This window comes from Neovison vison, chromosome 11 (assembly GCF_020171115.1).
Source record: "Neovison vison isolate M4711 chromosome 11, ASM_NN_V1, whole genome shotgun sequence".
Lineage (NCBI taxonomy): Eukaryota > Metazoa > Chordata > Mammalia > Carnivora > Mustelidae > Neogale > Neogale vison.
Genome location: NC_058101.1, coordinates 178,968,132 through 178,982,429, shown reverse-complemented (window position 1 = coordinate 178,982,429; position 14,298 = coordinate 178,968,132). Strand labels below are relative to the sequence as shown.

The window sequence follows — 14,298 nt, the reverse complement described above, 5'->3', positions numbered from 1 at the left end:
AGGGTGAGAATTTTTGAATAACTTTTTTCTGATGCAAAGCCTGCTTCTTTTCCTATGATCCAAAAGTCTACCCGAAGCTTGGGAAAGAGCTGACTGGATGGACCCTGAGCTTATTGAGGAGACATCCCCACATCGACAGGTTTCCCCTTTGACAGAAGATGAGGCAGGGAGCGCAAGTTCAAGCCACCAAAGGCTTAATAAGGAGTAAACATGCTGCTCTACCTTGGGAAGCTTGCCTTTAAAGGAACAACCTTAACTCACACGTTATGTTCCAACGTAGCGGCAGCTCACGCTGTTTCTCATGGCAGAGGGCCTGGGGCTTCCACTGTCCCTCCACCTGCCGTGGCGACGGGCCAGGGCGGGGCGGCCTCGGCCATCTTGGGTTCCTCAAGCTTCCTCTTCATCACCTGGCGCGGTTGTGGAGCTCCTCGCGCAGCTGGTGCGACTGCCCCGCCCTCCGCTGGGGCCGCTTCTCCCAGGAAGCCGGGTCAGAAAGCGGCCACATGGGTCAGCTGGGGACACAGCGACCTGGTAGAAAGAGCCAGCCCCAAGGATAGGTACGAGCCCCCGCAGGCTCTGGGATTTCTAGGGCCTGGTGGAAGGCAGTCCGTGAGTTATGGTCGATGGATCGCCGTCCAGCTGCAAAAGCAGGGCAGCACTGCTTAATCTGCACCCTTTGCACAGCTTCCCGTGTCCCTGTCCTGAGGGTGCTGGCAGTATTTTGTTTCCTTGTGTTCATCAATTCACTACTGGTCACTGGGTCTCCGAGCACGGAATTTATTGTCGCTGCTGGGCCAGTTTGATGATCGGAGTCTTCCTGAGCTGCCCTCATACTTCCTCCTCAGTCAGCGCGTTAAAGGTTAACAGTAATATCCCTTATCTATCCGGGGATCCCTGTATTCCTCGGCACATCCACCGCACCTCACCAGGCTTAGCCTAGAAGCCGCAGGACAGCACTGCGCATGCCTGGCTGAGGTCCCACCGCGCTTGCCCAGCCCTTTCCGCAATCCATGCTCTGCGCTGGCCTAATTTTTCCAGTTTGAGTAGAATTTGTTTTACAAAAATGTTTCCTCCGAGTCCTTCTTTGGTCATGTCTCATAAACTTTTCCAAGGATTATTATTTTAATGAGTGCTTAATTCATCTTGTTTAAAATTTTAATTCTGATATCTTTTTTCTTTTTTTTAATTTTTTATTTTTTATAAACATATATTTTTATCCCCAAGGGTACAGGTCCATGATTGCCAGGTCCACATGCCCCACAGCACTCACCAAAGCACACCCACCCCAATGTCTATAACCCCACCCCCCTTCTCCCACCCCCCTCCCCCCAGCAACTCTCACTTTGTTTTGTGAGATTAAGAGTCACTTATGGTTTGTCTCCTTCCCAATCCCATCTTGTTTCATTTACTCTTCTCCTACCCACTTAAGCCCCCATGTTGCATCACCACTTCCTCATATCAGAGAGATCATATGATAGTTGTCTTTCTCCGCTTGACTTATTTCACTAAGGATGATACCCTCTAGTTCCATCCTTGTTGTCGCAAATGGCAAGATTTCATTTCTTTTGATGGCTGCATAGTATTCCATTGTGTATATATACCACCTCTTCTTGATCCATTCATCTGTTGATGGACATCTAGGTTCTTTCCATAGTTTGGCTATTGTGGACATTGCTGCTATAAACATTCAGGTGAACGTGCCCCTTTGGATCACTACGTTTGTATCTTTAGGGTAAATACCCAGTAGTGCAATTGCAGGGTCATAGGGCAGTTCTATTTTCAACATTTTGAGGAACCTCCATGCTGTTTTCCAGAGTGGTTGCACCGGCTTGCATTCCCACCAACAGTGGAGGAGGGTTCCCCTTTCTCCGCATCCTCGCCAGCATCTGTCATTTCCTGACTTGTTGATTTTAGCCATTCTGACTGGTCTGAGGTGATATCTCATTGTGGTTTTGATTTGTATTTCCCTGATGCTGAGTGATATGGAGCACTTTTTCATGTGTCTGTTGGCCATCTGGATGTCGTCTTTGCAGAAATGTCTGTTCATGTCCTCTGCCCATTTCTTGATTGGATTATTTGTTCTTTGGGTGTTGAGTTTGCTAAATTCTTTATAGATTTTGGACACTAGTCCTTTATCTGATATGTCGTTTGCAAATATCTTCTCCCATTCTGTCAGTTGTCTTTTGATTTTGTTAACTGTTTCCTTTGCTGTGCAAAATCTTTTGATCTTGATGAAATCCCAATAGTTCATTTTTGCCCTTGCTTCTGTTGCCTTTGGCGAGGTTCCTAGGAAGATGTTGCTGTGGTTGAGGTCGAAGAAGTTGCTGCCTGTGTTCTCCTCAAGGATTTTGATGGATTCCTTTCTCACATTGAGGTCCTTCATCCATTTTGAGTCTATTTTTGTGTGTGGTGTAAGGAAATGGTCCAATTTCATTTTTCTGCATGTGGCTGTCCAATTTTCCCAGCACCATTTATTGAAGAGGCTGTCTTTTTTCCATTGGACATTCTTTCCTGCTTTGTCAAAGATTAGTTGACCATAGAGTTGAGGGTCTATTTCTGGGCTCTCTATTCTGTTCCATTGATCTATTTGTCTGTTTTTGTGCCAGTACCATGCTGTCTTGATGATGACAGCTTTGTAATAGAGCTTGAAGTCCGGAATTGTGATGCCACCAACTTTGGCTTTCTTTTTCAATATCCCTTTGGCTATTCGAGGTCTTTTCTGGTTCCATATAAATTTTAGAATTATTTGTTCCATTTCTTTGAAAAAGATGGATGGTACTTTGATAGGAATTGCATTAAATGTGTAGATTGCTTTAGGTAGCATAGACATTTTCACAATATTTATTCTTCCAATCCAGGAGCATGGAACATTTTTCCATTTCTTTGTGTCTTCCTCAATTTCTTTCATGAGTACTTTATAGTTTTCTGAGTATAGATTCTTAGACTCTTTGGTTAGGTTTATTCCTAGGTATCTTGTGGTTTGGGGTGCAATTGTAAATGGGATTAACTCCTTAATTTCTCTTTCTTCTGTCTTGTTGTTGGTGTAGAGAAATGCAACTGATTTCTGTGCATTGATTTTATATCCTGACACTTTACTGAATTCCTGTACAAGTTCTAGCAGTTTTGGAGTGGAGTCTTTTGGGTTTTCCACATATAGTATCATATCATCTGCGAAGAGTGATAATTTGACTTCTTCTTTGCTGATTTGGATGCCTTTAATTTCCTTTTGTTGTCTGATTGCTGAGGCTAGGACTTCTAGTTCTATGTTGAATAGCAGTGGTGATAATGGACATCCCTGCCGTGTTCCTGACCTTAGTGGAAAAGCTTTCAGTTTTTCTCCATTGAGAATGATATTTGCGGTGGGTTTTTCATAGATGGCTTTGATAATATTGAGGTATGTGCCCTCTATCCCTACACTTTGAAGAGTTTTGATCAGGAAGGGATGCTGTACTTTGTCAAATGCTTCTTCAGCATCTATTGAGAGTATCATATCGTTCTTGTTCTTTCTTTTATTGATGTGTTGTATCACATTGACTGATTTGCGGATGTTGAACCAACCTTGCCGCCCTGGAATAAATCCCACTTGGTCGTGGTGAATAATCCTTTTAATGTACTGTTGAATCCTATTGGCTAGTATTTTGGTGAGAATTTTCGCATCTGTGTTCATCAAGGATATTGGTCTATAGCTCTCTTTTTTGATAGGATCCTTGTCTGGTTTTGGGATCAAGGTGATGCTGGCCTCATAAAATGAGTTTGGAAGTTTTCCTTCCATTTCTATTTTTTGGAACAGTTTCAGGAGAATAGGAATTAGTTCTTCTTTAAATGTTTGGTAGAATTCCCCCGGGAAGCCGTCTGTCCCTTGGCTTTTGTTTGTTTGGAGATTTTTAATGACTGTTTCAATCTCCTTACTGGTTATGGGTCTGTTCAGGCTTTCTATTTCTTCCTGGTTCAGTTGTGGTAGCTTATATGTTTCTAGGAATGCATCCATTTCTTCCAGATTCAAATTTGTTGGCATAGAGTTGCTCATAGTATGTTCTTATAATAGTTTGTATTTCTTTGGTGTTAGTTGTGATCTCTCCTCTTTCATTCATGATTTTATTTATTTGGGTCCTTTCTCTTTTCTTTTTGATAAGTCTGGCCAGTGGTTTATCAATTTTATTAATTCTTTCAAAGAACCAGCTCCTAGTTTCATTGATTTGTTCTATTGTTTTTTTTGGTTTCTATTTCATTGATTTCTGCTCTGATCTTTATGATTTCTCTTCTCCTGCTGGGCTTAGGGTTTCTTTCTTGTTCTTTCTCCAGCTCCTTTAGGTGTAGGGTTAGGTTGTGTACCTGAGACCTTTCTTGTTCTTGAGAAAGGCTTGTACCGCTATATATTTTCCTCTCAGGACTGCCTTTGCTGTGTCCCACAGATTTTGAACCATTGTATTTTCATTATCATTTCTTTCCATGATTTTTTTCAATCCTCTTTAATTTCCCAGTTGACCCATTCATTCTTTAGAAGGATGCTGTTTAGTCTCCATGTATTTGGGTTCTTTCCAAACTTCCTCTTGTGGTTGAGTTCTAGCTTCAGAGCATTGTGGTCTGACAATATGTAGGGAATGATCCCAATCTTTTGATACCAGCTAAATCCTGATTTAGGACCGAGGATGTTATCTATTCTGGAGAATGTTCCATGTGCACTGGAGAAGAATGTGTATTCTGTTGCTTTGGGATGAAATGTTCTGAATATATCTGTGATGTCCATCTGGTGCAGTGTGTCGTTTAAGGCCTTTATTTCCTTGTTGATCTTTTGCTTGGATGATCTGTCCATTTCCGTGCGGGGAGTGTTAAAGTCCCCTACTATTATTGTATTATTGTTGATGTGTTTCTTTGATTTTGTTATTAATTGGTTTATATAGTTGGCTGCTCCCACGCTCTGGGCATAGATATCTAAAATTATTAGATCTTCTTGCTGGACAGACCCTTTGAGTATGATATATTGTCCTTCCTCATCTCTTATTATAGTCTTTGGCTTAAAATCTAATTGACCTGATATAAGGATTGCCACTCCTGCTTTCTTCTGATGTCCATTAGCATGGTAAATTCTTTTCCACCCCCTCACTTTAAATCTGGAGGTGTCTTCGGGCTTAAAATGAGTTTCTTGGAGGCAACATATAGATGGGTTTTGTTTTTTTATCCATTCTGATACCCTGTGTCTTTTGATTGGGGCATTTAGCCCATTAACATTCAGGATAACTATTGAGAGATATGAATTTAGTGCCATTGTATTGCCTGTAAGGTGACTGTTACTGTATATGGTCTCTGTTCCTTTCTGATCTACCACTTGTAGGCTCTCTCTTTGCTTAGAGGACCCCTTTCAGTATTTCCTGTAGAGCTGGTTTGGTGTTTGCAAATTCTTTCAGTTTTTGTTTGTCCTGGAAGCTTTTAATCTCTCCTTCTATTTTCAATGATAGCCTAGCTGGATATAGTATTCTTGGCTGCATGTTTTTCTCATTTAGTGCTCTGAAAATATCATGCCAGCTCTTTCTGACCTGCCAGGTCTCTGTGGATAAGTCATCTGCCAATCTAATATTTTTACCATTGTATGTTACAGACTTCTTTTCCCGGGCTGGTTTCAGGATTTTCTCTTTGTCACTAAGTCTTGTAAATTTTACTATTAGGTGACGGGGTGTGGGCCTATTCTTATTGATTTTGAGGGGCGTTCTCTGAACCTCCTGGATTTTGATGCTCGTTCCCTTTGCCATATTGGGGAAATTCTCCCCAATAATTCTCTCCAGTATACCTTCTGCTCCCCTCTCTCTTTCTTCTTCTTCTGGAATCCCAATTATTCTAATGTTGTTTCGTCTTATGGTGTCACTTATCTCTTGAATTCTCCCCTCGTGGTCCAGTAGCTGTTTGTCCCTCTTTTGCTCAGCTTCTTTTTTCTCTGTCATTTGGTCTTCTATATCGCTAATTCTTTCTTCTGCCTCATTTATCCTAGCAGTGAGAGCCTCCATTTTTTATTGCACCTCATTAACATCTTTTTTTATTCATTTTATTTATTGGTTAGATTTTAGTTCTTTTATTTCTCCAGAAAGGGCTTTTATATCTCCCGAGAGGGTTTCTCTAATATCTTCCATGCCTTTTTCAAGCCCGGCTAGAACCTTGAGAATCATCATTTTGAACTCTAGATCTGACATATTACCAATGTCTGTATTGATTAGGTCCCTAACCTTCTGTACTGCCTCTTGTTCTTTTTTGTTGTGAATTTTTCCGCCTTGTCATTTTGTCCAGCTAAGAGTATATGAAGGAGCAAGTAAAATACTGAAAGGGTGGCAACAACCCCAGGAAAATATGCTTTAACCAAATCAGAAGAGATCCCATATCGTGAGGTGGGACAAAGGGGATAAAAAGAGGTTCAAAAAGAATGAAAGGAAAAAAAAGAAAAGAATTTAAAAAAAAAGGAATAAAGGAAAGTATAAAAAAGAAAAAATATATATATTAGATAAACTAGTTAAAAAACGTTAAAAACGAAAAGCGTAAAAGTTAAAAAAAATTTAGCAGAAGAAGAGAAAAAAAATGAAAAAGAAAAAAATTAAATTAACTGCAAGACTAAAAAATCACAGGGAGAAAGCCATGACTTCCGTGCTTTGATTTCTCCTCCTCTGGAATTCTGCTGCTCTCCTTGGTATTGAAACCACACTCCTTGGTGGGTGAACTTGGTCTTGGCTGGCTTTCTTGCTGATCTTCTGGGGGAGGGGCCTGGTGTAGTGATTCTCAAGTGTCTTTGCCCCAGGCGGAATTGCACCGCCCTTACCAGGGGCCAGGCTGAGTAATCCGCTCGGGTTTGCTTTCAGGATATTTTGTTCCCTGAGCACTTTCCGTAGAGTTCCGGAGGACGGGAATACAAATGGCGGCCTCCTGGTCTCTGGCCCGGAGGATCCGAGAGCCCGGGGCTCCACTCCTCAGTGCGCACTCAGAGAACAGCGCCCAGTAACTCCCGTCTGCCTGACCTCCGGCCGGGCTCGGAGCTCACCGAGCCTGCGGCTGGTTCAAGGTAACCCTGAGCTGTGAGCTCACTGTTGGCTCTGTCTCTATAGCCGGCTTTCCTGTTCTACTTCCTGCAAGCTCTGTGACACTCAGACAGCCCCGATCCTTCTGTGACCTTGCGGGACCTGAGGCCACGCTGCCCCTGCATGGGCTTCGCCCCGGTTTAGCCTCTGGAGCAATGTCCCTCAGCCGAACAGACTTTTAAAAGTCCTGATTTTGTGCTCCGTTGCTCCGCCGCTTGCCGGGAGCCGGCCCCTCCCCCCGGGGTCTATCTTCCCGTCGCTTTGGATTCACTTCTCCACCAGTCCTACCTTTCAGAAAGTGGTTGTTTTTCTGTTCTAGAATTCCTGTTCTTCTTCTCTTCTATCTGCCGATGGATTTGCAGGTGTTTGCAATCTTTAGATAAGCTATCTAGCTGATCTCCTGCTAGCTGAAGTAGTCTCAGCCTGCTGCTTCTCCGCCATCTTGACTCCTCCTTAATTCTGATTTCTTGTTTGATTCATGATCTATTTAGAGGAATGCTGTACGCTTTTGTTTCCTTGGGATAGAGTGGCCATCTATTCTACTTTGGTTAAAATTTATGGTCCAAGAATATCACTATCTTTATGACTTCTGGTTTCTGAAATTTATGGGAAGATTCATTGTCGCCCTGTGCATGTTCAATTTTTATTGCTTCACTGACTTTTGAAAGAATATGTATTATGTTTGATATATAAGCATTATTAATTATGTTATATGTATTTTCCATATCCTTAATTATTTGCTGACTGATTGAAAGGGACATGTCAAAAGTTTTCATTTTCATTTTGTAGGTTTATCAAATATCTTGCCTTTCCAACACATTTTAAATTATATATTTTCTATAATATCAGTTACTGCATAAAGTTACCTATTGAATCTTACTGCTTGATTGTGCTTTTTATCTATATGAAATATTATTGTCTCAGTGGATTTTGGGGTTTTTTGCTTAAATAGTTTTGAATACAATATTAGCATGTAACTTTGCTTTCGTTTTATTCATATTTGATTGGAATATCTTTGCCCAGCTATATGTCAATCTTTTTGTCTAATTTCCTGTTAAGTGTGTCTCTTATAAATACCATAGAACTGGATTTCTGTTCTCTTAATGACTTAAGAATACATTTTATTAATTTACCAGGGGAATTTGATTATTCTCCTTTATGGTGATTTGTTTTATTGGTTCTCATAATACCTAGAAATTGAGTTTGCTGCATAAAAAATATCTAAATATAAGTGGCCTGAAAAAAGAAAAAAAAGGAAGATAAGTTAGTAAAGAAAAGGAAAATAGGTGTTACGCAGCTAAGAACTCTGGCATAGTCTTAGTTCCTTGTTTTACTGGAGAGACCAGAATTACATGGTGACTGTGAATTTTGAGAGACATGGCCTCAAACACTAGCTCCTCCACTTCCTACTGTGTAATCTTGGGCAAATTAACTTTTCTAAATTGGATTTCATTCATACAATATGAATAACCTCCTTTAGAGTATTGTAGGGAGAATTGTATGATAATACGTGTAAACCATTCAGGGTAAACTAAGCATTCACCATTGGCTGATATTTTCGTTTATTTGTTAATTTTTATTACTTTTTATTTATTTTCTTACTTATTTCTGATTTTTATAATTCCACTTTATTTTTTTTATTATTTTATTTATTTGACAGAGAGAGAGATCACAAGTAGTGATAGGGTCCGTGATCAAAGAAGTGAGACTGATACAAAGCGAAGTTCAAGCAAAGCTTTATTTCGTGCCAAGCATCAAGAATCAAACCGACAGGTCGGGGCCATCTCTTACAGAAAGCAAGACCCCTCCCAGCCTTATAGACTAACTTTTATAGGGCAAAGGCCATGTAGTTGAGCCTGGCCACACACAGGTGGCCAATGAGATTGTAACACACAGAGAAAGTTGTATAGTCATGGTAGGTCACACATGGGTGGCCAATTGAATTACAATTTACCCTATAGTAGATATTTGAACTAGCCTATCACCTTGGTCAGAATTGGGGCCCAAAAGGTGGGACCCACATTCTTTAGGGAGGTAGTGATTGGATGTCTCCACTTGGCCTTACCTGCCCTTGTATTTGGGCTCTGTTACCTGGGACTGGTTAATCATATTTTACTAATTTCCCAGACTTGCTTTTAAGGAAGTCCCCTGAGGGGGGCATGGTCAGTTTAAGTTTTACTGCTTAAACAACAAAATGGCTGTTCAACCGAGATGGAGCCACTCTGGCTAAGTAGGCCCTTACAATAGGCAGAGAGGCAGGCAGAGAGAGAGGAGGAAGCAGACTTCCTGCTGAACAGAGAGTCGAATGCGGGGCTCGATCCCAGGACCCTGGGATCATGACCTGAGTCGAAGGCAGAGGCTTTAACCCACTGAGCCACCCAGGTGCCCTTATAATTCCACTTTTAATAGAATATCATAGACATACTAGGCAAGCCAAGTTTAGAACAAATTTCCCATTCTATATTTCCTCTATATATCTCCGCATGTTTTATATCTATATTAAAAAAAAAAAAATCTTTGGCATGTTTTCCACCACAGCACCCCTCCTTCCTTCCAGAAATTGTTGAATGAATCTGAACATTCAGTTCCAGATTGCTGTTGTGGGTTTGTGGGGTTTTTTTGTTTGTTTGTTTAGTGGGGTTTTTTTTGGGGGGGGTTGTTTTGTTTTGTTTTTAGCATTATACATCTGGTATAAGAGCTTTTTCTTCATATTTGCTTTAGAGTCAAAAATTAACTTTACCAGTTTCATTAGGTACCAGTTTTTCTTACACAGCATGCTTTCTGTTTCTGAATGTTGTCTTTTTCTTGAGACTCTCCATTTGCAAGGGAAGGTTTGGATGGTGTATTGTCATTCCTTGAATGTCCAAAACATTTTTTTTTCCTTGCTGTCACTGGTGAACAACAGTTTTGTTTTGTGGAGGATTTTTGCTTTGTCATCCTTTTTCCTAAAATCTCTGTAAATGCAGTTGTTCCAATATCTTCTAGCACTTAAGGCTAACTGTTAGATATGAAGCTCATGTCTCTAAACTCCAAATCTACCCTCTCCTCTCTGCTTTGTGAAATGAGGCCAGGCCTCAGCAATTATATGTGTCCCAGTTTTTCCAACATTACCAGAACCAGACTCACATCATCTCAGAGGTACCACCACCAGTCAGGTCAACTAGGACCCCACCTCCAAAGTCTGAAACTCAACTCCAAAGGGCACCTCTTTTAAGATGCTAATGTTGATAATCCTGACCTTTTTTTGTTAATCCCCCAGCCAGGCTCTAGGGTGCTTCTTTCGCTTACTGTCTCTATATTATCCCCATCTTTTCCTTTTTACATTTCCAATCCTCCAGTTCTGTTTAACAGATTTTTAGAATCTCACTGGGAACATTAATTGTAATTTGACAAAGCTTATTTACATGTTCTCTGTTAATGCTTTCACTGAAGGTCATTTTATCTCTTTCCTCTGTTTTAGCCTCTTATTTTTCTTATACTCCCCCTGTAAATGGCATTTTATGTTGTCTGCTAATGTTCATAAATGAAGGTTTAGAATACCTTGTTTACTCTGTTGGCTGCTGTTCATGTTTATAGATACATGCATAACTATCCACCAGCCAAATGGGCAGTTTTAAGTCCCACTGTGGAAATCTATCCCAATTTACTGGGTGTTTTTCTACACAGACACACACATGGGATAATGCTATGGCCAGCAACTCCACAGACAAGGCTTTCTCTGGACCAGATCTCATGTTTTTCATTTCTCTCTGACTGCTTTCCCAAGTGCATCTGGGAAAAGTAGTGTTGCTGCTGCTAGCCAAGAGGTCCCCCATCAGCCATTGTGTGGCGACAATCTCCCCCAGGCCCTTCTGGCTTTGTGGCTTCATCTTCAGTGTATGAGCTCAGATGAGGGGGCTTTCTACCCCCTGTGCACTCCCAAACAGTCATGCCTCCCCAACCCAAGAGAAATTTACGTGTCCTCTCGGAATTTCCTCCAATTTTTGCCTGACTTACTTTGCAGTGTTCATAAGCTGCTAGCTCCCAATGCCTGTTTTTGATTGGGTATAAATTTTTCTGTTTGTTATATATTATTTCTGGATAATATTCTTTTGGTTTGTGGCATGAGGTTGGTATTGTTCTTAGTTTGAATGAAACTAAATTGTTTTCTTTTTCGGGGAGGGGGGCAGTAATTTCTGTGGGTGGGAGGATTGTAAACATATGGCCTACCATCATCTTTCTGGAAGCTTGTCAGTAAATGATTTATACTTGAAGAATCACTTAGTAAGAGAGAAAAAAAAATCATGTGTAAAGAACAGAAAAACATTTTATGGAAACTATTAATAATTATCAATACTGAGATATATGTATATAATTTCCACATATCCATACCCAACATCTGTCCTGAGCTGCAAAATACATTTCTAACTGCTGTTAGACCGAGAAACCTAGTAATATCCCTCCTGACACTTACCATAGATATTAAATGGAACTTATAGTGAGAGCTGAGATCCCGAAGAAATAGATGCCAGTAACTCTCAGGTATTAAGTAAGCTGCAGCATTGCCACTTACAAACCAACTGGAAGAAAACCAGTTAAAGCTCTTAGCTTGTTACCCAATTACATGCAAATTAGGGTAAGCCAGTTCTTCATCTTTTCTAGAAAATAACCTTTTGTCAGATATATCATTTACTAATATTTCTCCCATTCTGCAGGTTGCCTTTTAGTTTTCTTGATTGTTTCCTTCACTATGCAGGAACTTTTTATTTTGTTGAAGTCCCAATATTTTATTTTTGCTTTTGTTTCTCTTTCTTCCAGAGTCCTATCTAGAAAGAAGTCCATGTTAAAAAGTTTACTGCCTCTGTTCTTAGGATTTTTATGGTTTCCAGTCTCACATTTAGGTCTTTAATCTATTTTGAATTTATTTTTTTGTATGGTGTAAGAAAGAAGTCCAATTTCATTCTTTTGCATGTTGCTGTCTAGTTTTTCCAATATCATTTTGATGAAGTTTTAAAATGTAGGTGAGGTTTGGTGGGGTGAAGTCCCCAGCCAATGACCAAGAAAGAATTCTTGAGACATCTTTGGTGCAAAATGGTGGTTTATTAAAGCACAGGAACAGGACCCCTGGGCAGGAAGAGCTGCTGCCCTGGGGTTGTGAGGGGTGGCGGGTTATGTACGGGGGGGGGGGGGGGTGGGGGGGGGTGGGGGGTGGGGAAGAGAGATTTCAGTAGAACTTGCATATGCTAAAGAGGACCTACAAAATACCAGATACCAGAGGCCTTGCCATTGCCAAGGTTGTTTTGCCCTCTAGCAAGGTATTAACATTAAGATGGGTGGGAAATTCCTAAAGAATGTCACATATGTCCCACCCAGGAGTAGGGGTGGGGGAAGGTTGGGGAGGTTGGAGGGTGTCAGCTTTGTCCTGCTTTGTTGAAGAAGGAAATTAATTTACTATATAGTTGTGGGTTTATTTCTGGGTTTTCTATTTTGTTCCATTGATCCAAGTGTCTATTTTTGTGCCACTACCATACTTTTTGATTACTATAGCTTTTTAATACAACTTGAAGTCCCGAATTGTGATGCCTCCAAGTTGGCTTTTCTTTTCCAAGTTTGCTTTGGCAGTTTGAATCTTTTTGTGGTTCCATACAAAGTTTAGGATTGTTTATTCTATTTCTGTGAAAAATGCTGTTGGTGTTTTGATAGAGATTACTTTAAATGAATAGATTGTTTTGGTAGTATAAACATTTAACAATATTTGTTTTTCCAATACTTGGACATGGAATGTTTTTTCATTTCTTTGTGTCATCATCAATTTCTTTTGTCAGTATTTTATAGTTTTTAGAATAGTGGTCTTTTACCTCTTTGGTTAGGTTTATACCTAGATATCTCATTGTTTTTTTGTGAAATTTAGATGGGATTGATTCCTTAATTTTTCTTTTCACTGCTTCATTATCGGTGTATAGAAATGGAACAGATTTTTGTGCACTGGTTTTGTATTCTGTGACTTTACTGAGTTCATTTAATAGTTCTAGGAGACGGGCACCTGGGTGGCTCAGTGGGTTGAGCCTCTGCCTTCGGCTCAGGTCATGATCTCAGGGTCCTGGGATCAAGTCCCGTATTGGGCTCTCTGCTTGGCAGGGAGCCTGCTTCCTCCTCTCTCTCTCTGCCTGCCTCTCTGCCTACTTATGATCTCGCTCTGTCAAATAAATAAATAAAATCTTAAAAAAAATAAAAAATAAAATAGTTCTAGGAGATTTTGAATGATGTTGTTTGGGTTCTTTATATAGAGTATCATGTCATCTGCAAATAGTGAAAATTTTACTTCTTCCATGTTGATCTCTGGATGCCTTTTATTTATTTTTGTGGCTGATTGCTGTGGCTAGGACTTCTAGTACTACATTAAATCACAGTGGTGAGACTGGATATTCCTATCTTGTTACCAGCCATAGAGGAAAAGCGCTCAGTTTTTCACCCCTGAGGATGATATTAGCTGTGGGTTTTTCATATATGATCTTTATTATGTTGAGGTATGTTCCTTCTAAACCTACTTTGTTGGGGGTTTTTATCATGAATGGATGCTTTACTTTGTCAATTGCTTTTTTTTTTGCATCTACTGAAATAATCATATTCTTATTCTTTCTTTTATTAATGTGGTGTATCATGTTGAGTGACTTTGAATATTGAACCACTTGATTGTGGTGAATGATTTAAAGACCTTACAAAACTCAACATCTGAAAAACGAATAATCCAGTTAACAAATGGGTAGAAGACATGAATTTTTTCAAAGAAGACATACAGCTGACCAATAGACCCATGAAGAGATGCCCAAAATCACTCATCATCAGGGAAATACAAATCAAAACAACAATGAAGTAATCACCTCACAACTGTCAGACCTGCTAAAATCAATAACACAAGAAACAACAGATCCTGGCAATGATGTGGAGAAAGGGGAACATTTTTGCACTGTTGGTCAGAATGCAAACTAGTGCAGCCACCCTAGACAACAGTATGGAGGCTCCTCAAAAAATTAAAAATAGAGCTACACTATGATCCAGCAATTGCACTACTAGGAATTAAAAAAAAATATATATATATATATATACATACATATATATATATATATATTCGTATATGTGTGTGCATACACATACACACTAAACTAATTCAAGGGGATACATACACCCCATTGTTTAAGCAACATTATCTATAATAGTCAAATTATGGAAATAGTCCAAGTGTCTATCAGCTGATGAACAGTTA

General features: G+C 40.0%; 1 protein-coding gene across 1 annotated transcript in view; it reads left to right on the top strand.

Annotated features, from left to right (window-relative positions):
• The first annotated feature begins 210 nt into the window (after nucleotides 1-210).
• Nucleotides 211-14,298, top strand: part of KCNU1 (potassium calcium-activated channel subfamily U member 1) — a 148,587-nt gene continuing 134,499 nt past the window's right edge. The window contains exons 1-2 of the mRNA XM_044226005.1: nucleotides 211-557; nucleotides 7,018-7,039. Of these exons, the coding sequence (XP_044081940.1) occupies nucleotides 211-557; nucleotides 7,018-7,039 (369 nt within the window). The remainder of the gene's footprint in view (nucleotides 558-7,017; nucleotides 7,040-14,298) is intronic.